The sequence below is a fragment of the Hyaloscypha bicolor genome, assembly GCF_002865645.1.
Source record: "Hyaloscypha bicolor E unplaced genomic scaffold K444scaffold_58, whole genome shotgun sequence".
In the NCBI taxonomy this organism is placed as follows: Eukaryota; Fungi; Ascomycota; class Leotiomycetes; order Helotiales; family Hyaloscyphaceae; genus Hyaloscypha; species Hyaloscypha bicolor.
Genome location: NW_020194560.1, coordinates 275,123 through 298,211, shown reverse-complemented (window position 1 = coordinate 298,211; position 23,089 = coordinate 275,123). Strand labels below are relative to the sequence as shown.

General features: G+C 47.0%; 10 protein-coding genes across 10 annotated transcripts; 8 read left to right on the top strand and 2 right to left on the bottom strand.

The window, feature by feature from the left end:
* Positions 1-44: 44 nt before the first annotated feature.
* K444DRAFT_588687 (Di-copper centre-containing protein) lies at positions 45-1,816 on the bottom strand. Its single transcript, XM_024878070.1, has 7 exons — positions 1,416-1,816; positions 1,201-1,360; positions 1,067-1,152; positions 1,005-1,012; positions 877-951; positions 748-825; positions 45-702 (listed from the first exon to the last, which is right to left on the bottom strand). Exons 1-7 carry the CDS (start codon positions 1,514-1,516, stop codon positions 152-154), a joined length of 1,059 nt encoding a protein of 352 aa, XP_024737559.1. The 5' UTR covers positions 1,517-1,816; the 3' UTR covers positions 45-151.
* A 624-nt stretch (positions 1,817-2,440) lies between these two features.
* On the top strand, positions 2,441-4,567 carry K444DRAFT_612382 (uncharacterized protein). The gene is made up of 7 exons (XM_024880122.1): positions 2,441-3,062; positions 3,120-3,156; positions 3,228-3,295; positions 3,349-3,439; positions 3,549-3,640; positions 3,687-3,958; positions 4,029-4,567. The coding sequence occupies exons 1-7, from the start codon at positions 2,871-2,873 to the stop codon at positions 4,435-4,437; spliced, it is 1,161 nt and encodes a 386-aa protein (XP_024737558.1). The 5' UTR covers positions 2,441-2,870; the 3' UTR covers positions 4,438-4,567.
* A 179-nt stretch (positions 4,568-4,746) lies between these two features.
* Positions 4,747-7,018, bottom strand: K444DRAFT_588683 (uncharacterized protein; the record flags this gene model as incomplete). Its single annotated transcript, XM_024878069.1, has 3 exons — positions 4,747-5,896; positions 6,015-6,699; positions 6,875-7,018. 3 exons carry the CDS (start codon positions 7,016-7,018, stop codon positions 4,851-4,853), a joined length of 1,875 nt encoding a protein of 624 aa, XP_024737557.1. The 3' UTR covers positions 4,747-4,850.
* A 790-nt stretch (positions 7,019-7,808) lies between these two features.
* On the top strand, positions 7,809-9,413 carry K444DRAFT_642903 (MFS general substrate transporter; the record flags this gene model as incomplete). The annotated part of the gene is made up of 5 exons (XM_024884793.1): positions 7,809-7,920; positions 7,968-8,110; positions 8,161-8,209; positions 8,262-8,426; positions 8,476-9,413. The coding sequence occupies 5 exons, from the start codon at positions 7,809-7,811 to the stop codon at positions 9,411-9,413; spliced, it is 1,407 nt and encodes a 468-aa protein (XP_024737556.1).
* A 664-nt stretch (positions 9,414-10,077) lies between these two features.
* On the top strand, positions 10,078-12,300 carry K444DRAFT_527844 (uncharacterized protein; the record flags this gene model as incomplete). Its single annotated transcript, XM_024874663.1, has 5 exons — positions 10,078-10,187; positions 10,246-11,271; positions 11,322-11,388; positions 11,452-11,706; positions 11,761-12,300. 5 exons carry the CDS (start codon positions 10,078-10,080, stop codon positions 12,298-12,300), a joined length of 1,998 nt encoding a protein of 665 aa, XP_024737555.1.
* A 493-nt stretch (positions 12,301-12,793) lies between these two features.
* Positions 12,794-13,949, top strand: K444DRAFT_652539 (zinc-binding oxidoreductase CipB; the record flags this gene model as incomplete). The annotated part of the gene is made up of 3 exons (XM_024885803.1): positions 12,794-12,869; positions 13,040-13,524; positions 13,584-13,949. 3 exons carry the CDS (start codon positions 12,794-12,796, stop codon positions 13,947-13,949), a joined length of 927 nt encoding a protein of 308 aa, XP_024737554.1.
* Positions 13,950-14,901: 952 nt separating this feature from the next.
* Positions 14,902-15,549, top strand: K444DRAFT_663038 (uncharacterized protein; the record flags this gene model as incomplete). Its single annotated transcript, XM_024886773.1, has 1 exon — positions 14,902-15,549. The coding sequence occupies one exon, from the start codon at positions 14,902-14,904 to the stop codon at positions 15,547-15,549; it is 648 nt and encodes a 215-aa protein (XP_024737553.1).
* A 971-nt stretch (positions 15,550-16,520) lies between these two features.
* K444DRAFT_642901 (glycoside hydrolase family 27 protein) lies at positions 16,521-17,930 on the top strand (the record flags this gene model as incomplete). Its single annotated transcript, XM_024884792.1, has 4 exons — positions 16,521-16,592; positions 16,638-16,770; positions 16,816-17,356; positions 17,408-17,930. 4 exons carry the CDS (start codon positions 16,521-16,523, stop codon positions 17,928-17,930), a joined length of 1,269 nt encoding a protein of 422 aa, XP_024737552.1.
* Positions 17,931-19,889: 1,959 nt separating this feature from the next.
* Positions 19,890-20,999, top strand: K444DRAFT_642900 (FabD/lysophospholipase-like protein; the record flags this gene model as incomplete). The annotated part of the gene is made up of 2 exons (XM_024884791.1): positions 19,890-20,323; positions 20,393-20,999. 2 exons carry the CDS (start codon positions 19,890-19,892, stop codon positions 20,997-20,999), a joined length of 1,041 nt encoding a protein of 346 aa, XP_024737551.1.
* A 169-nt stretch (positions 21,000-21,168) lies between these two features.
* Positions 21,169-22,215, top strand: K444DRAFT_528111 (uncharacterized protein; the record flags this gene model as incomplete). Its single annotated transcript, XM_024874690.1, has 1 exon — positions 21,169-22,215. A coding segment is annotated over one exon (1,047 nt), but the record flags the coding sequence as incomplete, so codon positions are not given.
* Positions 22,216-23,089: the final 874 nt, after the last annotated feature.

Below are 23,089 nucleotides of genomic sequence, written 5' to 3'. Positions count from 1 at the left end.
TCAGTCATTCACGTTATGATAGAAAACATGAGAGTTAATTCCATGCTATTTCCACTGCTGGATGATTTATCATTAACATTAGGCCTGGTGGGCTTGAGTGTATGTGTCTGTCTATCCACACCCTGTCTAATCTAATTCACCAAACTCCCCTTTAAGCGTAAGTATAGCTGCTGATAGGACCGGCGGTAGTGTCCATGATCTGCTTAATGGTCACATTGGGGCTGAGTTGCCCATAGGCCAAGACAAAGGCGGTGGTGATGTTCTTGTACGGGACATCGCCGAAGTAGTTGTACGGATAAGCCCACATAGTATCTGGTCCGCCGACTTCGGATTTGCGAGTTGCCCAGTTGGCACGTTGCCACTGGTCCCAGATGTTGTCCAGCATGGCGTGGTGAAGCCAGAAGAGAGGGTCTCCCGGGGACGAGTACATGTCCGACATCTCTCCGACCATACCACCAACACCGAAGTGACCCCCGCCGTGGGTGAGGACACCGGCAAGGTCAAGCTCTAGATTCTGCATGCGTCGGTCGAGTTGGAAGAAGGTCGGTGCCGCCTCGGTGAAGGCGATGACGCTGGAGTTAAGTGCGCCCTGGGCAAATGCAGGAGTGAAGTCGCGGCGGAGACAGCGGGGGTTGTTCGCAAAGCTGTAGTCGGGGCCCAGGGTAATATTGATGCCAGCCCAAGGTCCAGTGGTAATACAGCCTTCGGAATGTTAAATTTATATGACAGAAGTTGAGGGAACCTTACCACCGCCAGTTCTGCCCGGAATTTCCAAAGCACTTGTGATTGGTAGGTTGCTTATGTCTACGAGGTATTCTCCGTTGCCTAGAGAAATTAGCCGCTAACTTTAACAATCACCAAGAGGAGAAGACGCACCTCCAAAACCATAGACAGGATCGAAAATTGGCGAGTCGCTAAAGGATGTTGAGGTTGTAACATCCTTTGACCAGTCTATGAAGCAGTCAGTAATGCCAACTTGACTATGGAATAATGCTTGGTCATACCCCAGTACCTACACACAATTAGTTTCTCCCTTAATATTGTTTTAAGGTGGGAGTGGACTTACGGCAGAGCACCATTGTAGCTGCAAGTGTCCCTCAGATCATCCTCGAAGATGGAGAGGAGCTGTCGGTGCCAAGGTAGAAATTGTCCCTAACCGAAACTTAGAAACTGTCAGAGCGAGGAATAGAGAATACGTACCACGAAGTGAACCTGCGTGGTCATGGCAATATGCAATGCAACATAGTCATCGTACCGCGTAAAGGCACCGGGGTAGAGTGACTGGGTTCTTGCTGGCTTGCTTTGAAGACACTTGAACGCCTTGATGTAAGCCAATTGCTGGTACTTCGAGAGGGTTCTCCTGGGAACTATGAGCCATGTATACCAAGTGAAGGCGGGAGAAATAAATCACTTACCATTCTTTGCGCACGAGAGTCGAGGACCGTGCAGATGGGGCAGCAGCAACACCCTGTGCGAGCACCAAAAGTGCCGCTGAGATGATGGAAGGAAGATGCATGATGTCGAAACTGACGCGAGTGGACGCTGCCCTGTAGAGTACTTATCCGGGTGGCTGCCACGAGGACGGATGAAAGTGCAGCTGCGCTCTTCATATAAAAACCATGCGGGAAGTGGAGCTGTTCGTATCGGGGTGGTTGCCACGAGGACGGATGAGAGTGCAGCTGCACTCTTCATATAAAACCCATGCGGGAAGTGGACCTATTCGTATTTGGCAATATTGACATCTTCAATGGGCCTCACTACTTGGTACCAGCGCGTTTGCTGTTTTCCGACTCGCGCGCATATGTGGAAATTCGTGCCGAAGACGTGGCTCTTCCATTAGACCCTTTATCAGAGAAATAGACGAGCGGATGTATGCCCCGTACCGTCTCGCGCTTGTTTAGCAGGTTGATGTTTTTCAAAAGGGTATTGCCCGATTGGTGGGTATTATCACGCATCAGGACGTGCACCAAAGCCCCTATCCTATGTCCCTGCGGGGTTTGGTAATTTACGTACGAATAATAACTTCCACAATTTCCAAACAACTGAAAAATCATAAAAAGCCAAAAACTGTGTAATTGTCAGGCGTACCTCTATCTAAACTTTTTTCTAGGATCCAATGTTGCGTTGTAAGGTTCTCAAAATTCTAGATTTTTTGGTGCGGGAAAAAAGCAACCGGTATGGCTGAATTTCGAGCGTATCGCGGATCCATACGAATATACTTACCAGGGGTCAGATTGGTGCAAGCATGGCTGCACGATTATTAGCCGATGCAAACCCAGGTCCTGCGGAGGCAACGTTGTTAGTTCAGGGGCTGCTGTATTCAACCCACGCGAGCCGTGAGCGGGGTATCTTCGCGCCACTTCCGAGTTTGCCGACACAAGTTCACAACATTCAACATAAAGCAACATAGAGAGCGGATATTATTCTACCACCACCAGCTGAGACTATGACGATATCATGATTTTTGAGGCTTCTCATTCTAGTGATTATTGACCGCCACCGATTAATCAAACCTGCATGAACAGAATCTCCGCCCAGCCTCGCAGTCTTCGGAGACTAGCTCTCTCGGCACGAAGCGAGAACTTTTGCAGAACCTAAAAATGCATGGCAGGCATGGGTCGAAAGGAGGGGACGGAGTAGCAGCATGCAAATTTTCCCAATAGGGGCGAAACGCCTCCTCGAGGCATGACTCGAGCGGTACGATGGGCGGGAGCAGGGTGCAGCGACTCTGGGGAACCTCGTCCCAACTCTTAAGGAAGCCATGTGCCCCAGAGCGCTGGAACCGATCAGGCCACTGGGACACGGCAAGAGGTCAGTACTGTAGCTGACGCTGCCTCACTATCTTTAGCTGTTGGCTCTTGAATCTTGCCATGGCGACAACAAGTACCTACCCGGAGGGAACGCAGTTCTGGCAAACTGCCGACTACAAAGGCAATCTCCTCAGAGACTTGAATGCGTCTTTGATAGCCATCTCGACCGTTATCCTCTGGACCCGATTGTATGTGAGATTGGTCATGACTAAGAACCCTGGGCTGGATGATATTTTCGCGGCCGTAGCTTGGGTAGGATCTTTCCATTTATATCAACGCCTGTGATGTGAAGTGACTGATCACACGTAGGCCGTCATCTGTTCGCAATCTGCTCTAGATATCGCCGGTAAGTCTTCTACTGCGCGTCCACGTCTGATAATCTACCCGAGAATTAGCAAAGTCTGATCTGGAATGTAGAGGTGAAGAACGGTAGCGGAGCTCATTTGGAACTTATTCCAATGCCCGCAGTAATCAAATTCTTCGAGGCGCGTGCCAGTGTTCATTGATGCTTTAGCTTTGCTGACACGGATGACTGCAGCTGTTGGTTACGCAAAATCTCATATATTTTTGGGCCGTTGGGTTGATGCGGTTGGCGGTTGTGGCATTCCTCCCTCGTCTAGGCAAAGAGAGTAAGTTATTGAGTACAGAAAGGCAGAGATCGATATTTCACGCCGCGTGAAACAATGCGATCTTCGTCATATCATCTCTCAGACTTCCAGACTGCTAATGCACCTCTAGAGCTTTACCTTTACCTTGTTTACGCCACCGCCGCCATCATTATCATCCAAACAAACTTCGCGTTTTGGTACAAACTGTGCGAATGTCGACCTGTTCGTCTTCCCCTTCGTTTCCCTTTGCCATGCTAAGATCAGTCAGATCAAAGATCTATGGAAGCCACCTTTCGAAACAGAGGGCCTCAATTGTGTCTCCGCTAAAGCCAACGATAACATGATGGTATCGCACGCCGTCATTGGCATAATCATGGATGTGGTACTGATGGTTCTCCCAATCTGGATGATCTGGAAGAATATGATGTTCACAAAGAAAGCGATCCAAGTTATTCTGATCTTCAGCGTCGGCGTATTTGTGATCATTACTGGAATAGTACGTTTGTGGTATATCAAGACACTAGTCTTTGCCATCGATCCGTACGTCTAGCCTCCCTGCCCCGTTCCACACGAAACATGTGTCTATGGTGAACTAACCAAGAGTCAACAGAACCTATAAGATGGCCACCATCGGTGTGTGGACCGACTTAGAAGGTCATGTCGGCCTCTGGGTTGGTTGCTTTCCTGCAATGCAGCCCATCCTTCGCACGATCTCCTACAAGCTCGGCCTTCGCAGTAAGCTACTCAGCTACGGCGCCACGCCAGCGAAGAACACCAATGGCGTTACTACCTCGAACAAAGCAGTTCAACGATCTACACATGGATACCTGCGCAGCGGAAATGGCGTGGATAGAGCAGGCACAGACACAGACGCAGATAGTCAGAAGGCGATTATTGCATCCGACTACAATGTTGAGCTAGGTCAAATCCGCAAGCAAACCGACTTGGAGGTCAAGGTTGAGGAAAGGGTTCCCGGGGGGGAGAAAGGGTCAAGGCTGGAAAGCTGGGCCGATGTATGATTTCAACGATAACAGGGTCCATGCAAGATGCACGAACGCGCGTTTTTTTTTCATGCCGCGGGAAAATGTGACATACCTAGAAGCAAATTAGCAAACCATTGTTCTAAATCAAAATAAACATGAAACTCGAAGATATATAGCGCAGGAGCGGTAGGAGCGGAGACCGTAGATCGCAAAATTGTGGAAAGCGGCACTTTGCAGGCTTTGGTGACATTGGTGAAGAAGCCACGTGGATTTGAGGTCACGAGAGCTTCCCCCTTTTATCCCAGATCCCGGTCTTAAGATCCTAATAAACGCCTGGCAAAGTTCCGGCAATATACAATATTTATTGAACATGATCGATCTACCTGCTGTCATTCATGCATATGTAATGCGGTACAACCAACCCCGCCCATCTTGTTGTACCGAACCAATCATTCTTGGTGGTCCCATGCCTTCTCTCCAAGGATCTCAAACTTTATTAAAGCACTGCTAATGACACATCCAGGCCAGCTAAACCACGCCTTACTGGTACATTCCCCGGTCTCCGCATTGACAGCTTCACTGAAGAGCCCATCCATGAACATACTGCCCTGGATCCGTCTCCAAGCATCCTCTATCGCCGCCCTATCCCCTAAGAGACTCGCAAATATGAATTCCTGGGCAAAACCAAGTGGCCATGGACCGCGAGTGTGCACGCTTCCGAGTCCTCCATACGGACCCTGTGGGAAGAATCCATCTGTGTTCGATGGCGAGAGGCCGAATTCCATGGTTCTTGTCCAGAGCACGTGCTCAGGAGATGATGGATCCACAAACCTCCAGGTGGGGATGAAGAGCGTAGGGAGGTCATTGGCATCGTGGTAGAAGGTGTGAACTCCCGCTCCGTCAGTCAGATAGGCGAACATGGTTGTGCCAGTTGCTGGATTACAAGCGACGAAGTGCCGAAGTGTTGATGTTCGAAGCTGTTCCGCTTTCTGTTTCAAGCATTCTGGGTTGAGGGTACTAGAAACAAATTTGAGTTTTGGCAGGGTTTCGGCAAGGCGTGAGAAGGTGTGCCAGAGTAGGATATGGCTGGAAAAGTGAAATGGATGCTCAACCGCATCATCGCCAGGCGTTTCTTCAGTCGAGTAAAGACCAGTAGACGGGTCTCGGTGCGACTCGAGGATAGAGAGGATAGATGGAATAGTCTCCTCAGTCAAGATTGATTTTACCAAATCCACTTCAGAAGGAAAATGATGCAGGAAGTCGCACAGTTCGAGAATAGGATAACACTGTTGATCCAGTTGAAAGATGGACCGGTCCTTGGGCACGCCTGTAGCGAGATATGATCTGTGCCAATACCCGTACGGACGTTGGGCTACACGGAACACCCAGTTCAGGTGCCCGCAGACAACGGTCCTAATTTTTAAGAGATACTCTTGAGCAGTCGAGGCGTCTAGCAGTCGATTTATATGTTGGTAGACGTCAAGGAGATATCGAACTTGCCAGCTGAAGCCGTGTTACCGATGATATCATCCGGATCGGAGATCTGACTTACTAGTTGTCTCGATTCCAACCCAAAGGTAGTGCAACATGGTCCGTGATCAAGCAGGTAGCACTGCTGCTCACCGGAATTGTACAGTTTCCGAGAATATACGACAGGTTGCCTTTGATAATCAATCTCATATTCTCATTTTTGATTTTCCATCCTTCCTCTCGGTTTGGTCCAGGGTTTTTCCGAGGCGAGGGAATCTTTGCAAAGTCACATCTTGGTTGAAGCAGATACGTTGAGGTCAAAGTCCGTGTCTGGCCTGGGTTGATTTTGAGTGTCTCGTGGAACGCCATACTAACAGGTTGCTCGAGAGCAGTGTTATTTCTCTTCATAGGCTCCAGACAGACTCGCAAATCATCACAGTAGAGATCTCCTTGTATCATGGCATCCAGGTTTTGGTTGACGACTGCCCAAGCTTGGCTTCCATCGGCGAGTTGGAACTCGTTACTCGGCGGCGGAATCGGGATTGGTCCACCCTCAGTGAGTTGACCATACGAGGCTCGATTGACGCTGATATTCAAAGCAAGGGTATAATCAACTTGTTCTTTCTGTGTTGAAGTTGATTTCAGTATTATATATTGAACAACTCTTTGGTCTTTACCAACAGAGACAGTCGTTGTCACCTGAACTCGGCCTATTGAATACGTGGCGGTGATATTGTTTGCCACGGTTTCAGACTTGAGGTTAGAAATTGTGCCCGTGAGATGAAGGCCGAACCCGCGTTTTCCAGAGTGAACATAGTCCAGCAATTTCTTCCGGTATTCTCGAACGTACCCGGAATCGTAGAAGCGATCGCCGTCAAATTGTCGGAAGGGACAGACCACGACGATGCCATGAAGAGGATGAAAACAACTCAGTTGGAGGATCTAATATGTTGTAAGCATGCTATCGTTTTAAGAGTTGTATCCCAGGAAGAGGTTCAATTACATCACCAAAGGGGTTGGTCGAGGTTGTGTTGCCATCGAGGCCAATATCGAGGGTCTTCAGATGACCGGATTTGTTGGGTGGGTCAAAACTCTGCTGACTTGATAGTGAAAGAGCACTTGATGTGATTGTTTCAATGCTGCCCATTATTTCGTCTTGAAAAGAACTTGACCTAGGATATTTTGAACGTGACAATTGCAAGATTTGCTAGAGAGACCAAGTTGTTTTCTGGGGAGTTGAATTAATTCAGTATGTTTCGAACCAAAAAGGAGATAACAGAAGATTCTAACTGTCAAGAAAAAAATTGACTGATGAAGGAAGCGACTAATATGCTGTGGCGTTCTCATCGGAACGCCTTCATGACAGGTGTAGAAAGTGTTAAAGGTGGTGGCGGAAGGGTACTGTACCCGAGGTCAGGGGTAAGGTGGGGTAGTGGGGTTCGGGTACAGCACCCGGGCAAAAACCGTTCGCCACGCCAATCGATTCTTGATTTCATGACAGTTTTTTCACTGTTGGACAGAATGCCTATCACAACGGAGGAAAACAATCGCCGACTGACCAACCGGAAAGAAACGGTAATCGGGTACAGTACCCATCGTACCTCTCAGCTGGGGTCCGCTTCCAACTCCAAGGACCAGGAATTGTTGCGGGGAAATAGCATGTGGAGAACTCATCAGCTCTGTGCCTGGAAAGTCTATAAATACTGAGGACACCAGCCCAAATTGAATCACCTCATTGCTTGACCTTTCTCATCATACGTTACACGTCTATCGTTTCTCCAAAGATGACTCCATTCAAGCACACAGAAGCTCACAAGAGCGATGTTCTTCATTCAGATCAACTCGAGAAACCAGCAGACCTTCTCCCAACAACCGATCCAACCAACAATGCGGAGGTTCCAGCAGGCTACTTCCCAGTTACTGTGGAAGAAAAGGCAATGAGCAGCGCACTGAACGTAAAATTCGACATATTCCTTCTGCCATTCATGTCCCTGTTGTACCTTTTCAACGGTTTGGACAGAGGGAATGTCGGAAATGCTCAAACGCAAGGTTTGAATTCCCCTCGGGTAATCGGAATTATATTAACATCACTTCAGGCTTCACCAATGATATCGGAGCTCAATCCAGCGATCTCAATCTCTCCGTGTCACTATTCTTTATCACATTTGTTATCTTCCAGCCTATATCCTCAGCCGTTGGCCGCCGAATCGGTGCCAAAAATTGGATTCCAGTCATCATGGTATGAAGGACATCTTGCCATCGGTGCATTTATACTAAAACCTTCTCCAGTTCGGTTGGGGTGTTCTCACCATCTGTCATGCTTTCATTCATGGGCGTGGTAAGTTATCAAATTCTCTAACATGGCTTCCGCATGTACTTATGCTGCACAGCTCAACTCATTGCCGTTCGACTTTTAATTGGCCTTTTCGAAGCTGGTTTCTACCCGACTGCAGTGTTTTATCTCTCCACATTTTACACTCGTTTTGATCTTGCTGTCCGGATAGCTCTTTTCTATGGGCAATATGCAATTGCTGGAGCCTTCTCGGGCGCTATTGGTACGTGCGAAAATAGAACTTCGCAAGTAGATGACCTAACATCAACCAGCTTATGGAGTATTTCAACTTGACGGTGCTTTACACAATTGGCAGTATCTGTTCATCATCGAGGGAGCACTCACCTGCTTCTTTGCGATTATTTCTTGGTTTTGGTTGCCGATGGGCCCCGGTTCCGCGTGGTTTCTTACCCCTGAGCAGAGACTATTCAGCACAAACCGGATACAAATCGACGGCGCGCGTTATGTACAGCACCAATACGGCAAGGATGGCCTTGAGAGGCCGACTGAACGCCTCTCGAAACGTGATATTGTCGAAACAGCTAAGGACTGGAAGCTGTGGTATATTCTCTTCTTCAACATATGCGCCAGTATCCCAGGACAAGCATTTTCGGTGTTCTTGCCGCTGGTGGTGAAAGGTCTTGGTTACAAATCAATCACGGCAAACCTAATGTCCGTTCCGCCTTATGTCTGCGGTGCTGTCGGATTGTACATCTTCGCTCTGCATTCAGATCACCGACGTGAGCGAGGCTTTCATATCCTTGGGGGCTTGCTGGTCTGCTTGGTGGGTCTGATTATTACCGTCACCGTCAGCCATCAAAAGAGTCGTTACGCCGGCCTTTGCATTCTCACATTTGGAAGCTACGTGTCTGCGCCCCTCACTGCAGCTTGGCTCAGTGGAAATACTCCCGAGCCAGGCAAACGATCACTTGTACTCGGCGTGAACGGCTTTGGGAACTTGGCTGGTATCATTGGATCCGAGCTATTCCAAGCAAAATACGCTCCTCGCTATTTGATACCTTTCTACGCCACACTGGGATTTGTTGCGACTGCATTCCTTGGATATCTCGCGTATCGATACACATTGTTGGCAGTCAACAAGTGGAGAGCAAGACGAACTGAAGGGTGGTCTGAAGCAGAGATTGAGGAGGAGAGATTGAGCGAGAAGAGGTTTGGAGATCGGAAATTGACATTCGTGTACGGCTTGTAAATGCCATCTAGGATTTGAACATTGTTCTTGATGAACATAGTTCAATGAACGTAGTTACAACAAAGCGGAAATCACATCTTGGTGAGAGTGGCATGTTCGCTTAATTATCTAAGAACACTTCAATGGACTTGATCTAGATCTTAATCGATAGGGTAGAAGACATAGGTTATCTCAAATAAATACTTCTGAATCTCTTTTTTCATTTCAGCAGAGGGGAATTGATATGGTGGAAGGGGTGATATTGTCAAGTGTTGGGGGGACTCCCGCAAGCGGACACCCAATCAGATTACGAGCCTACCCGAGAAAGTCTTGTATTTTTAGCGATATTCCCGGTCCTCTCGAAACCGAAGTCAATGACTTTGCCTTCTATTCATATAATAACTAAAAAGTATACCGCCTTTTAACTCGAGCACATAAGATAAAAGGAACCAAATCGAGTTTAAAGACCCTATTCTAAATAATTGCGATATAAGGTAAAACTGTCAAAATTCCCGTGGGTGGATAGTTATTAGCGAATTGCCCTAAAAACAGACTTTCTCGGGTAGGCTCGTTACCCCGCATCGCTCACCCCACTTCCACTGATCGCCATTTATTCGCATCATTAAAGTACATTTCACTTGTGGAAATTCCCCAAATTCTGTACCAAGACCCTACTGGGCGCACTATGTCAATCAGGAGCCAAAACAGTGCACCTGAGACCGAGGGAGTTCGGTTACCTCCGAATCCACGCCGCCGAAAGGTTCCAACAGGGGAACGCAAGAGAGCCACCCAAGCGTAAATCAAGCCCTTTCTAAGGGACCCGCAGTTGAAACTCTTCACTAACTTTGAACAGGTGCAATGCCTGCAATATCAGGAGAGTCAAGTGCTCTGGAGAAGAGCCTTGCTCACGATGCATATCCAGCTCGCGAGTTTGCAAGTATCCTCCTCCCAAGGAGAGGGTCCTTGTACCGAAAGAAACATACGAAGAACTTCAAGCGCGATGCATGCTCTTGGAACGCTGTCTCACAGACGCTGTTCCTTCAGAAAGCAATCGTGAAGTGCTGGTAGCAAAATGGTCCAAGTCAGCTCAGACAACAGAGCCAGCACACTCAAATGGCAGTCCTCCTCCCGATGAGCAAGGAGAGGCTGGCGATGGAAGAATCTTGAGGGATGCCGAAGGCCAATCCAGATATCTTGGCGAGTCGTCAGGTGCGGCGTTCATCGATCGTCTCCGAGAATTTGTTGGGACTGTGTTTCCGCTGCTCGAGAGAAGGGATGGCTGGTCTTTGCCTCTACAAGACGAAATTTTCACATCACTTCTCGGCCGATATCACACCCATGACTCTAGGCCATTGATGCTTCCAAATATTGACCCTTTCTTTCTCCCAGAACCGGAGGAAATATCTAAGCTTGTTTCGATTTTTCGATTTTATGCGGGAGACGGGAGCGGCTTGTCTCAATGCGGAGGAATCTACTACTGGGGCAATCTGGAACAGCTTCAAGAGAAGGCGCGACGGCAAGCAGCTCGTATTACAGAAATGGGAGAAGGCATGGATACGCTGTGTAATTTGAATGCTATCATGGCACTTGCGTGCCAATACGACCCATCTCTTGGCTTACCGTGGGAAACACATCCTGGCGAAACATTCTTTGCTCGTGCGAAGTTCTTTCTCATTAATCCGATGGAAGACACGAGTCTATCTTATATGCGTGGGTTATGCCTCATGGGTCAGTATCTACTTGGATTGTATCGTAGAGACGCAGCCTTCACTTATATTGGACTTGCTGTGCGGATTTCTGTCATACATGGGCTCCACAAAGCTGGACGGTCGGAGGAGCAAACGAAGAGGGAATTTTGGAATACCTTTATTCTGGATCGGTAAGATTTCTTCTCCGCCTGTGGAATAAGCGCTGACAAAGTGTAATAAGGTGGTTAAGCTGCCTTATGGGGAGACCGACCACGCTGCCTCGAGAGGCAATTACTGTAGATATGCCGGTCCACATGGTATGTGCCGTTTAACCAACCCGCCAGAGTTGGTATTGAGATTGAGAACTATAGGTCGATATCGACCTCCCATTGGCCACGGGGCTTCGTGCGCATGCTCAACTGGCACTTATAATGGACGAAATAGTCAACAGTGTCTATGGAATAGCCAGCACTGGCCTCAACTATCCCCAGACTCTCACTCGAGCAGATACAGCCCTCCAAAAGCTCTCCTTATGGAAAGCTGACCTGCCTTCATCACTGCAAGTACAAGGAGAAATTGAAGCCGGCGAGAGAGCAAGCCTCGTTCTTCACATGATATATAATCAGGTAAGTTTTTTTTTTTCACGTTTTCCAGTTTCTCTCAACTAACTCAAAATTCAGCTCATAATCCTTTGTACCCGGCCCTCCCTCTTTCAAGCAGCCAAGCAATCAGTCGCAGCAAAATACCTTCCGACGTACCAGCACCGCCAGACCTGGAACGCCTCCCACGTCGAAACCTGTGCTGCTGCTGCTCATGAAATTACAGGACTGGTACAACGACTCCTTCTCACGAATCATACCGCCGTTCTCTTCGACTACCACTTCCCTTTCAACGCTGCCATTGTATTAGAACTCGCTTCTCTGCTGAATGATGCGGCGGAGCATACTGATAGCATCAATATTCTGGTGGGCTATCTGCAGAAGGCTGGGGATCAGAGGAACGAATCCGCTGCAGATTGTGCGCGGATTGTGATGGAATTCGGTGATGTTGTTACACGGCTCAAATCGCAGAGTCAAAAAAGCCGCAATGGCATGCAGGGAGAGGTTCACGCCGGCTCTGTTGGCTATATCACGAACAACACCGAAGGTCAAGAAACTCAAGAAGAGCAAGCCGCGACCTATGAGGAACTGTTGTCATGGTTTACAGAAGGTCTAACTTGAGACAATGTTGGATCTGTTTATGACTAAACTAGCATTCTCGCCCGAATAGTGCTCGAGACTTGTCAAAGCCGCTACCTACAAGACGAAAGATGATGCGATTGTTGATTCTACCCCTTGAAGCAGACGCTCCTGAGGATCTTGAAGTGGGAGGTGAAGCGCTTAACGCTAGCCGGAGGAAGTCTGATAATTGTTGCTCTGAGTTTGACAGGAGTTCCAGGATGTGTTTCTCTTCAATCGGATTCGCGACTATCAGAACTTTAATCTCCAAATTTTAACGCAAAGAAGACCCAAGAGCGGTGTCGTTGACGTTGAGACCCATCCTCGCACCCAGTCGCGACTCATGCATCTTCCCATTTTCGGTTGGCGTTGCGCGGTCTCCTATTATTCTCAGTCACGGACTTTTGAGTTGTCCGTTGATTGAAGGAAGAACTTGCAAGTACATTTTCCTGAGCTCCTCATATTGCTTCAAATTGTTAACGTTGAGCGCTGAATGATGGCTTTCTCTCCGGAACGGAGTTTGGTCCTTACGAGCTCGGAAAATCTGCTGGAGAAGGAGAAGGCGAGGGCTGGTAGACATATGTATTCTTGACAACTTCCAGCTACCTGGAGAGTTTACGTTTGAATTTATAGCTCATCTTCTCCTTTGCAGTCTATCGAAGCGCTCGCGGAAAGCACAGCTCGAGCATCAAGACCATCAAGATAGCATCTAACCCTGCAGCTTGAATTACCTCCCTGAAAGCTGACCCCCTCAAAGTCAATTCCGCCCCGACATGGACTCGAAGAAATGAAATCTTTACAGAGAACCACACCCTAGCGATCAACCTCGTCGATGGCACAATCCAAACCCGTGGCTGGTTCCCTCTCAACTGCCCCACAATCTTCAGGCAAGACGTCACGGGCATTGTCGCAGCCATAGGACACAATGTCACACGCTTCAAGATTGGTAATCGCGTTATAGGGCATGGGGTGGGAATGGCCACCAAGCAGAACCAGCACATGGGCTTCCAATCCTACACGGTGGTGCAGACGAACATGGCATCTGAACTTCCGGATGATATGACATTCGAGAAGGCTGCTGTTATCCCATTGGGCTACTCAACTGCTGCGAGCGAACTATTTCAGGGCGAGTTTTTGAACTTGCAGATGCTGACCGAGCTGAAGCGAAAGGATCCGGGGAAGAAGCTATTGGTTTGGGGTGGTGCGGACAGTGTCTGGGGTAATGCGGTTCAATTGCGGTTGGGTATGGGGTCGTTACAACCGCTTCGCCGAAGGATTTCGAGTAGATGAAGGTGCTTGAAGCTAGTCAAGTCTTTGATTACCATAGCCCAACTGTCTGCGACGATCTTGTGGCTGCTTTCAAGGGGAAGACGATTGCTGGAGTCTTCGACTGCATTGGAGGTGCAGCCACTGCAGTCTGTACTGATGTGGTGCACAAATCGACCAGCGACAAATTTGTGACGACCACTAGGTCAAGATTTCCTACTCCGCCCGAAGGTCTGGGTATCAAGCATATTTTCAGGACATCGATCAAGGGCAACGAGGTTGGGAAGACTATGTGTAAGGACTTCCTGCCGACGGTGTTGAAGGCGAGAACTTTTGTGCCAGCTCTGGAGCCACTCGTTGTTGGTAAGGGCCTAGACACTGCATAAGAGGCTGTGTTTCAGCAAGCAAAGTGGTAGGTGGTCCCACGTGATATTCTGACAAGTCTTAATTGGCCAGATCATAGCAAACACTTCAAAAATCCGAAATAGCGACGCATTGAGTGTCAATGTGAGCTAAATATATTCAATTATTTCCATATTTATTTTGGATAACGTAAGAATTTTTAGCACAAAGCACCAAAAAAGTGTCTCAATATTTGTAGTGTTGAGGGTCAAAAATATTGTGGCTTAGAATTTTACCCTGCTTGCATTTCTGCAAATTTTCTGCCTTGAAGCAAGCACTCTTTTTCGTGAAATCATGAAGTTAACGCAAATTGCTTTTAATAACTAATCTAAACCTGTTAGATATTTTCATCTTGTTGGATGGATGGCGCCATGCGGGATCAAAGGAATCGAAGGATCTGACGGCTACCTGCATGGCCAGGGAACTGCGCCACATCTCCCCTGAACCGACGACAACATTGACCCCTGAAGACCCCCAACAGCGGCCCGGGGGCCTGTAATTCCGGTCGTTGGTTCTATATATTCTCCATACTGCCTTGAGGTATTATTGGTAATGTTGGTGTATTTCTGTTAATAGAGGACTTCGGTGTTTCAGAGAGACGGATTTGTTGTGACCTGCAGAAGACGCCGTCGAAGTCGTAAGACGAGCTTCAGTTATTGGAGGCACTGCCTGAACTTTAGCCCAAAAACTGACCTCCGGTGTACGCGTCTTGAGTGTTCGTAATGCTCCGAGGCATGGGAATATGTTGTGGTATTTATTTTTGTGGGAGAAAATTTTATAAAGGAAACGCTCCGTCCCCGTCACTTGGGTAATATTTCCAAACAAATTATCTCTCAAACCCATCACTTTCCTACATCTCTGACCTTTATCGCTACCGGGATCCTTTCTCTCTCCAGGTCCTTTGTTTTAAGGTCAACCTGAATCTTATTTTTCGAGATGTTACGGAACATCATTCTTTTTTTCTCCCTCATCTGCGCGAGCCATGTGCTTGCAAAACCACACCAAGCAATAAAACTTGCACGAGATAGAGTCTCCGCCCGGCCATCTTACACTATTCAAGGCCTTCCAAGCAGCAAAGGCACTTGGCTAAATACCACGAGCTCTGGATTGACTAGTATCACTCGAACCGTCACCGTTGTCACCACCGGCATAGCCGGCGCTACCATTACCGAGATCGAGTTTCCTACCACAATAGACGCCGCTGGAGATGTGTCGATTGTTACTAGGACCCTTTCTGGCTCTGGGAATGGAAATGGAGTCTACACAACATCTTCAAGCAACTCGCCACCAGTTGCGAGCCCCTGCAGTTCATCTACACATACCAAGCAGCACCATACCAAGACCATATCTGGCACCAACGCCGCAGAGACAATGACAATTAGCCCAGGCAGAAAGGATGTCTTTCTTTATGTCATTGAGAATCATTCAGAGGAGATCGAATACGTTGAAGTTCGGTTCTCAACATGGTATAAATCCGCTGGTGCTGGTCGCCCATCTAACATCAGCCCTAGTCAATATGGAAGCGGGAGAGGGAAGGATGGGAGGTCGAGCACACTGGCTACTGTGACGGGAAGCAAGATGTAGCCCACAGGGGCAACACATTGTTGACGTTTCACGGTGTTTGAGGAACGCTCGTTTGAGGACAGCTGTTGGGTTGAAGATGGACGAAATGCAGGTACCTGAGGTGAAAGAGCACGCGCGTGAAGTTTGGAGTTCCAATGGCATTGTAACGTTCTTTCACCATACATGGTCTTGTACTGAAACTGGATTTTTATTCGATCATCTCATCACCTTTGCGACCTACTGCTCCACTTCGCAAATAATCTTGCTTTTCAATGCCGAAGAAACTTTAAGCGATCGTAATATCTCAGTTCATCCAGTTTAAAGTATCCACATTGCATGAGGCCGGACCGTCATCCCGGCCGCAAATTACCATCCTGCTATACGGAGGTTTTGAAGTACAAAGATTTGAGAATACCTCGGCGCTCAGCTTCACACCTCAGGCCCTATACGATTCTTTAGTGCTGGGGAAGGCTTGCTAATTCGCGGAGGATCGTCCTACGAGACGAAGCGGGAAAGGCTCCCAAGGGCTTGTACTTCCGACGAAGTGCTTTCTTAATGACGGAAAATCTGCTCCAGTGAGATTGTCCGGTGGCAGCGCTGAAGAAATAACCTATGAATATTCGTGCAAATGGTCCGAGAAATGTAGGTTAATTGGACGGAGTGGCGCAGCTTCTACAAAAGGAACGAATCATTTGGTTGCATAGAAACGGACATCCCTCAATGATACGAAATTCTAAGTTGGCTTCATGAATGCTAAGACTTGGTGGACTTCGGGAATGCGGGGAAGTGGACGTCAAGCACTCCACCAACTGATTTTGGGAGAAAAATTCCTCTAAGGCGAATATCCACGGGCTACTTATCCGTGCTTGATTCGAGATGCGAAGATAAAGCTTGAAGGGTTTAAGATATATAGAATGGTGAAGCGCCAGTAGACGCACTGGTATACTCCAGGAACAGCCAGTCTGAGACTTTTCTTCGACCTACAGACGGACATGTACACTTCTATTTCTCTTGCTGCCCTTTTAGTACGGGCTGTCGCAGCTTTAGTACTGGAGGATGGGGTTGTAAGTGTCTCTTATGAATAGATGAAATCGTGCTGATTCATACAGGGAAAACTTCACGCCTTGGGCTGGAACTCATGGAACGCCTTTGGATGCAATATCAATGAGACAAAAGTCATAGCCGCTGCTAATCAAATGATCGCCCTCGGTTTCAAAGACGTTGGATATGAATACGTGAATAGTAAGCTATCAAATTCTATTACGTTTCCCACTGATAACTTTGCAGTTGATGATTGTTGGGCCGCCAAAACTGGTCGCGATAATTCCACCGGTCAAATCATCCCTGATCCAGCAAAATTTCCATCGGGGATTAAAGGCGTCGCCGATCGAATCCACGCTCTTGGCCTAAAGGTCGGCATTTACGGTAGCGCTGGCACACAAACATGTGGAGGGTACCCAGCGCAGATTGGTCATGAACAGCTTGATGCCGCAGCCTTTGCGGCCTGGGGAATCGACTATTTCAAGTATGACAACTGCTACGTTCCTGATGGTTGGATCGACACATATACGGCTTGCGTCCCTGATCAATGGCAGAAGTATGGACCGTATGTGAACGGACCATGCGGTGTATCTGCCAGCGATGCTCCCATTGGGTATGACTGGGCGTCGAGCAATACCTCACATCGATATAACATTATGCGCGACGCATTGCTAGCACAGAATCGAACGATACTGTACAGTTTGTGCGAATGGGGCCAAGCAAACGTACAGCAATGGGGAAATGCAACCGGTAGTTCCTGGCGGATCTCTGGTGGTATTAACCCGTAGTGGGCGCGTGTTGCTGAGATCCTGAACGAGAATTCATTCCTCCTCAATAGTGTTAACTTTTGGGGCCATAATGACGCCGACATGCTTGAGGTCGGAAATGGAAATCTGACTTTAGCAGAAACCAGATCACATTTTGCATTTTGGGCTGCGATGAAAAGCCCTCTGATCATTGGCACAACCCTGGAATCTTTGCCTGATACTCATGTCAACATCTTAAAGAACAAGTACTTGTTGTCGTTCAGTCAGGATCAAGTCCATGGCGCTCCTGCAATACCATACAAATGGGGGACGAACCCTAATTGGACTTTCAATGCTACGCACCCGGCAGAATATTGGAGTGGAAAATCAACGAGAGGAATCCTAACATTAGCATTAAATGGCTTGGACACGTCTGCTACAAGAGAGATCTTGTGGGGTGAAATTCCGCATTTGGACACTGACTCGGATGCGTTTATGACCACGGATATCTGGACAGGGAAGAGTCTTGGGTGTAGAAAAGGGGGGATCAAGACTGTGGTACAGAGTCATGACACCGTCGGTTATCTAATAGGAGAAAAATGTACGCCTGGATAAGGAATGAGAGAGATAGAGAAATGGGTTGGGATTTGAGTATGCCAAGCGCATGAAATGTGTTCCGGGCAACTAGTGTATAGTCGACTTCTATGAACTGGTTAGTCTATTCATAAATCACACATTTCGTTCAGGGGACCGGGTCATTGGTGAATAGGCTAGTTGATCAAGGATTTACCTGGGATTGATTTCCATCAAGGGACACACTAGGATTTCCATGAAAGAGCCGACTCTTCACTGAGGTAAAATTATAATGACAAGATCAAATTTTTCATGCCTTTCTTCTCACCTTCGCAGATTATCTTGACTTATAGTACTTGCAAAGTATTTAAATATTACGATATTGTTTAGCTGATTTGTTTTAAAGTATTCGCTATATTCGAGCTCATATATTACGAGCATATCAAAAATAATTAAGGTAACTAAATATAATTTAATTGGGTTTTTAAAACTAAAAGCTAATTACCTTAATTTAAATATATATTTTATAAGAGGTATATATAAAAGAAAAGTATTTCTTTTATTTAAAAAGATATTTAAAAGCCCTTTTATTAATTTTTATTCTTTCTTTACAACTTTTCTTTTTCTCGTCTTTTTCTAACTCACGTAATTATTTCTTCTTCTTATATTCTTTAAGTTAAAGTTATATAATATCTTATTTGAGCTTTATTTTAAGTCTTATATAGCTTCTTAACTCTTTGCTTCTTTTATAAGCTCACGTGACTAGTTAATTAGGTACTTTACTATGATTTGATTATTAATTTCTTAACTAATTGAATTTAATTACCAGCCGATAATTATAACTAATTAAATTATTTGACACAATGTGTGGCGCTCACAATATTGAAATTGCCATTTAGTTGCAATTGCAGACGAAGTACTAGGGAGCTGGAACTCCAGCAACGAGAATTATTTCGTTGCTAATTTAGAGCTCTACTGGTCTGCCCCCACCAGAAAATATAGTAGCAAAGGAGAGCGAGTAAGGGTGAAAAGACAGCTCTTGTTAGCTGACATAATTTTGATTCTTCTCGAAAAGTGCGTGCTGATTTAGAGTGCGACTAGCATTGCTTTAGTAACTGTCGCCATCAGATTCTAAGTTCGCATTTGATTGTTCCTTATCAAATAGACCCCGGGTGATCAAGCTTGATCTCATAGCCGCATCGTTTGCTATTGATCATTGGGTCGAGAACAACCTGAAAAACAGCGTGTCTTCCATAGTTCTCGACAATAGTGTTGAACTATTTTTGGAGGTTGACGACTTGATTTCTCAGCTCACGCGGGGTAAGCACTCTATATACTCCAGTATATAAACTACAGTGTACCAGCGTACACTCAGTTCCAACGAGTAGATGCGGATAGAACAGTCACCTTAGCGCAAACCAAGGCTATCAACAGTTTTGCAAGGAGTCCAAGAGGAATGTGATAATCGAGGAATCGGGGAGAGTCGAATTGTTGGCAGTGTCTTGTTCGTAAGGTGTGTTACATGACTGCGATGCGCCTCCAGAACAACAAGCCACGTTCCCAAAAGAACCACGTGAGAGCGGATATTTTCGTTCAAGGACTAAAAGAAGGCGGGTGAGCAACATGGTTGACAGAGGACATTGCTCTCTTCCAGTGTAAGTTTCGCGCAAGCTTAATAGACACCTTGACACTGATAAATGATCTAGGGGATCTGGTGTTTGCTTGTAGATTTTGCTGATCAACGACAAAGAATCTCATGATCCTGAGAGTCCTGGGTGGGTTTCGCGTCAGCCTCACCGAGGCGAAATCTGCAAAAGCCGACTCACGGCCAAAGCCTCGATTCTATCAAAAACCACCTGAATATGCTACTTCCACGCAACGTCGAAGGCCACAGTACTAAAGGGTCGTCAAATAACGAGACCTTCAGAAGTGGGCATCTGATAGAATCCCCATCTTCCCCACAAGAAGCTCACTTTCCAGGAAGAAATTGAACAATCGACAATGGCGACATCACAACGCCGGCTTCACCTGCTGTCTCTTGACGGAGGCGGCATTCGAGGCCTGTCTTCGATCTCAATTCTAAAGCACATCATGAAAGGCATCAATGCAGATCGCCAAGTGGGAGATAAACTTCAACCGTGGGAGGTTTTCGACATGATTGGCGGGACAAGCACCGGGGGCCTAATTGCTGTAATGATTGGCCGATTACGGATGACTCTGGATCAGTGTGAAGAGGCCTATCTAGATTTAGGCAAACGTATATTTCAACGGAAATATAATCCTGTGGATATTCCACATCGAATAAAGAACTTTTGGGATGCTGGAGAAAAGTTTAGTGGAGAAGAGCTAGAAGCAGCCATCAAGGAGATCATCACTAAAGGGGGTCATCTACCGGAAGACGCCACCCTCAAGGACGATGATCCTGCTTGTAAAGTGTACGTATATACGCATCACCTGCGAGGTATTTGCCTTCGTAGCGGCCTAGCTAACCTTAAGATATCTAGTTTCGTTTGCACAGTTCAAGCCAGCGATTCCAAGGCTCATGCTCTGCGGTCTTACGAAACAAAAATTTACGATGCACAATATCCAGTCTGCAAAATATGGGAGGCTTGCCGAGCTACGTCCGCTGCGACAACATTCTTCGACCCAATCGAAATTGGTTCAAAGAAAGTTAAGTACATTGACGGAGGCATCAAAAGCAACAATCCAATAAGCATGGTCCATTTCGAAGCAAGCATAATATGGCCTAACAGAATAAATGATGCTTTGGTTATCAGTATTGGTACTGGAAGCGCTCCAGGTCCCAAGTTTGAGGGCAACATCATTTCCATTATCAAAGCACTTCGAGAGATAGTGACGGCGTCAGACGATGCTGCGAACGCATTTGAAGATTCTCACGAATCAATGGCAAGGTCTGACCTGTACTTCCGCTTCACAGTACATCAGAAGCTTGCAGATATCGGACTTGAAGAGTGGGATGCAACAGGAGATGTTGAGGCCGCGACCGCATCTTACATGACCCTCGCAGAAACTCGGCGAAAATGTGACCGGTGTATCCAGAAGATAATCGTGTTCTTGGAATCGTTATTGGGAAAAGAGAATATGGATTAAATGGCACCTCACCACCAAATTACTTTGTTGGGGTATTTCTCAGTTGTTTGTTATGGTAGAACCATTGATTTTGCCCCGGGAAGCTCACAAGTCTTATTTCTTGCGGTGTATTGCCCCGGGATAATGACCCATCTCAGAAAAATTACTGACTTAAACCCAAAATCTAGCCATGCGGCCCTCATATTCCAGCGAGGAACTGAACTGCCTCAATTCTCTCTGCACAGTCAACCCTGGCGACTATCGGATGATGCTCGCACATCACAAAGAAACGAGAGTCGAGTCAACATGCACATGGCTTCTGAGTCACGTTTCGTATATAAAGTGGCTAGTCCCATCTTCCTCTTTGCTTTGGATTTCTGGGACGCCTGGTCAAGGTAAAACTATGCTCGCCTTGTTCATGACCAAGGAATTGGAACATATGTCTGAGGAAAAGGAAAAGACAACGGTTGGATATTTCTTCTGGGATATCAGAACACGTCAAAACACAGCCGCTGCGATGCTCCGGACCCTCATTTACCAGCTTCTTCGAAAACAACCTCAACTATTCGTGCATATTATGGACGACTATTTGATGCGGAAATCCTCAGACCTCCCGCCTTTCTCGGACGAGAGCTTTACAACACTCTGGCGTATCTTCTCCGCTATGATTAATGACGATTCGCATGATACATTCTATTGCGTCCTTGACGGGCTCGATGAATGTGAAAAAAGCTCCCGCGATCTTTTCCTGGATCTCCTTCATCAACTGTTGCACGCCTCGCATCACCGCAATGAAAACTCTAGACGAAAGCTCAAATTACTCGTAACGTCGAGGCCTCTGCCTGGAAACACAGAGCAGAAATTTACGCCCTTTGTCTTGCAGCTTGAGCTGAATAAGGCTACTTCAGGCCACGATGTGCAACTCTACATTAAGAAGCAAGTTGCGGATCTAGTGAATCTTGGATTTAGCGAAGCTCGAGTCGCAAGAATTGAAAAGGCACTTAGTTCGCGCTGCGAAAGTACGTTCCTTTGGGTGTCGCTTGCCACGCAAGAAATGAAGAAAAAGCCACCTTGGAAAGCCGAAAAGCTAGTGGCTCAACTACCCTCGGGCATGGCCCAGCTCTACGCCAAACTGCTTGCGAATATTAATATAGAGTTTCGCACAGATGTAGAGCACATCTTAATGCTTGTCAGCACAGCATTCCGCCCACTGACAGTCATGGAACTTGCCACAGCGCACTGGTTATTCAGACACCCAAAGGCGACCAGCTTGCCTGACGAAGAAAGTCTGAGAGAGATAGATGTTTACTTAGGACATTGCTCGTCCTTTCTACGATATGAGGAAACCATCAAAGGAGACCAAACCGTTCATCTCTGCCACTCAATCCTGATGGACTGCATAAACGTTAACCCCAGTCGAAGTCATCTCCAAGTATTCACGACCCTCATTCGGAATCTTCAGCTAGACGATATGAGAGACGTCAAGCTTGAATGCTTTCCTATTGGGGTTTCGTTCAATGGCAAGATATTGTTCAGTGTTCAAATTAAGGAAGGCATTCACAGCGAGTTAAAGAATGAAACCAAGATTCGCAAACCCCAAGCGAATGCACTTTGCCACTACGCCTGCGATTTCTGGTCGCAACATTCCGTCCAATGTGCCGAGTTACTACGCTTTTCTGAAAACAAGAGCTGGCGCTGGCCTTGGCCACCGGAATTCTTCTTCGTCGCATCTGATCGGCGCATTCGAAACACCCACGAAAGCATCAAAGCGATGAAAGAGGACCAGTCAAAATGGTCGATATGTCGAGCTATGAGCAGGAGGTCTCACACGATCCAAACTCCCGAGCACATGTTCATCATTGCCTCTAGAAGCGGCTGCCTACCCTTTGTCGAATATTACACTCGAACACACTTACATCCCACCAGCGTAGAGAAGATATCGGTCAAACTCTTACTGTCTGAAGCTCTTCTGGAGGCAACTGAGTCTGGATGCACCCCTATTGTAGACTTTTTACTCAAAAATGGCGCAGATGTTTATGCAACACCTAACTTTCGCTTTGAGAACCTCGATCAGCAACCACCATTTCGCAATCTCATTCCCACGAGAGAGC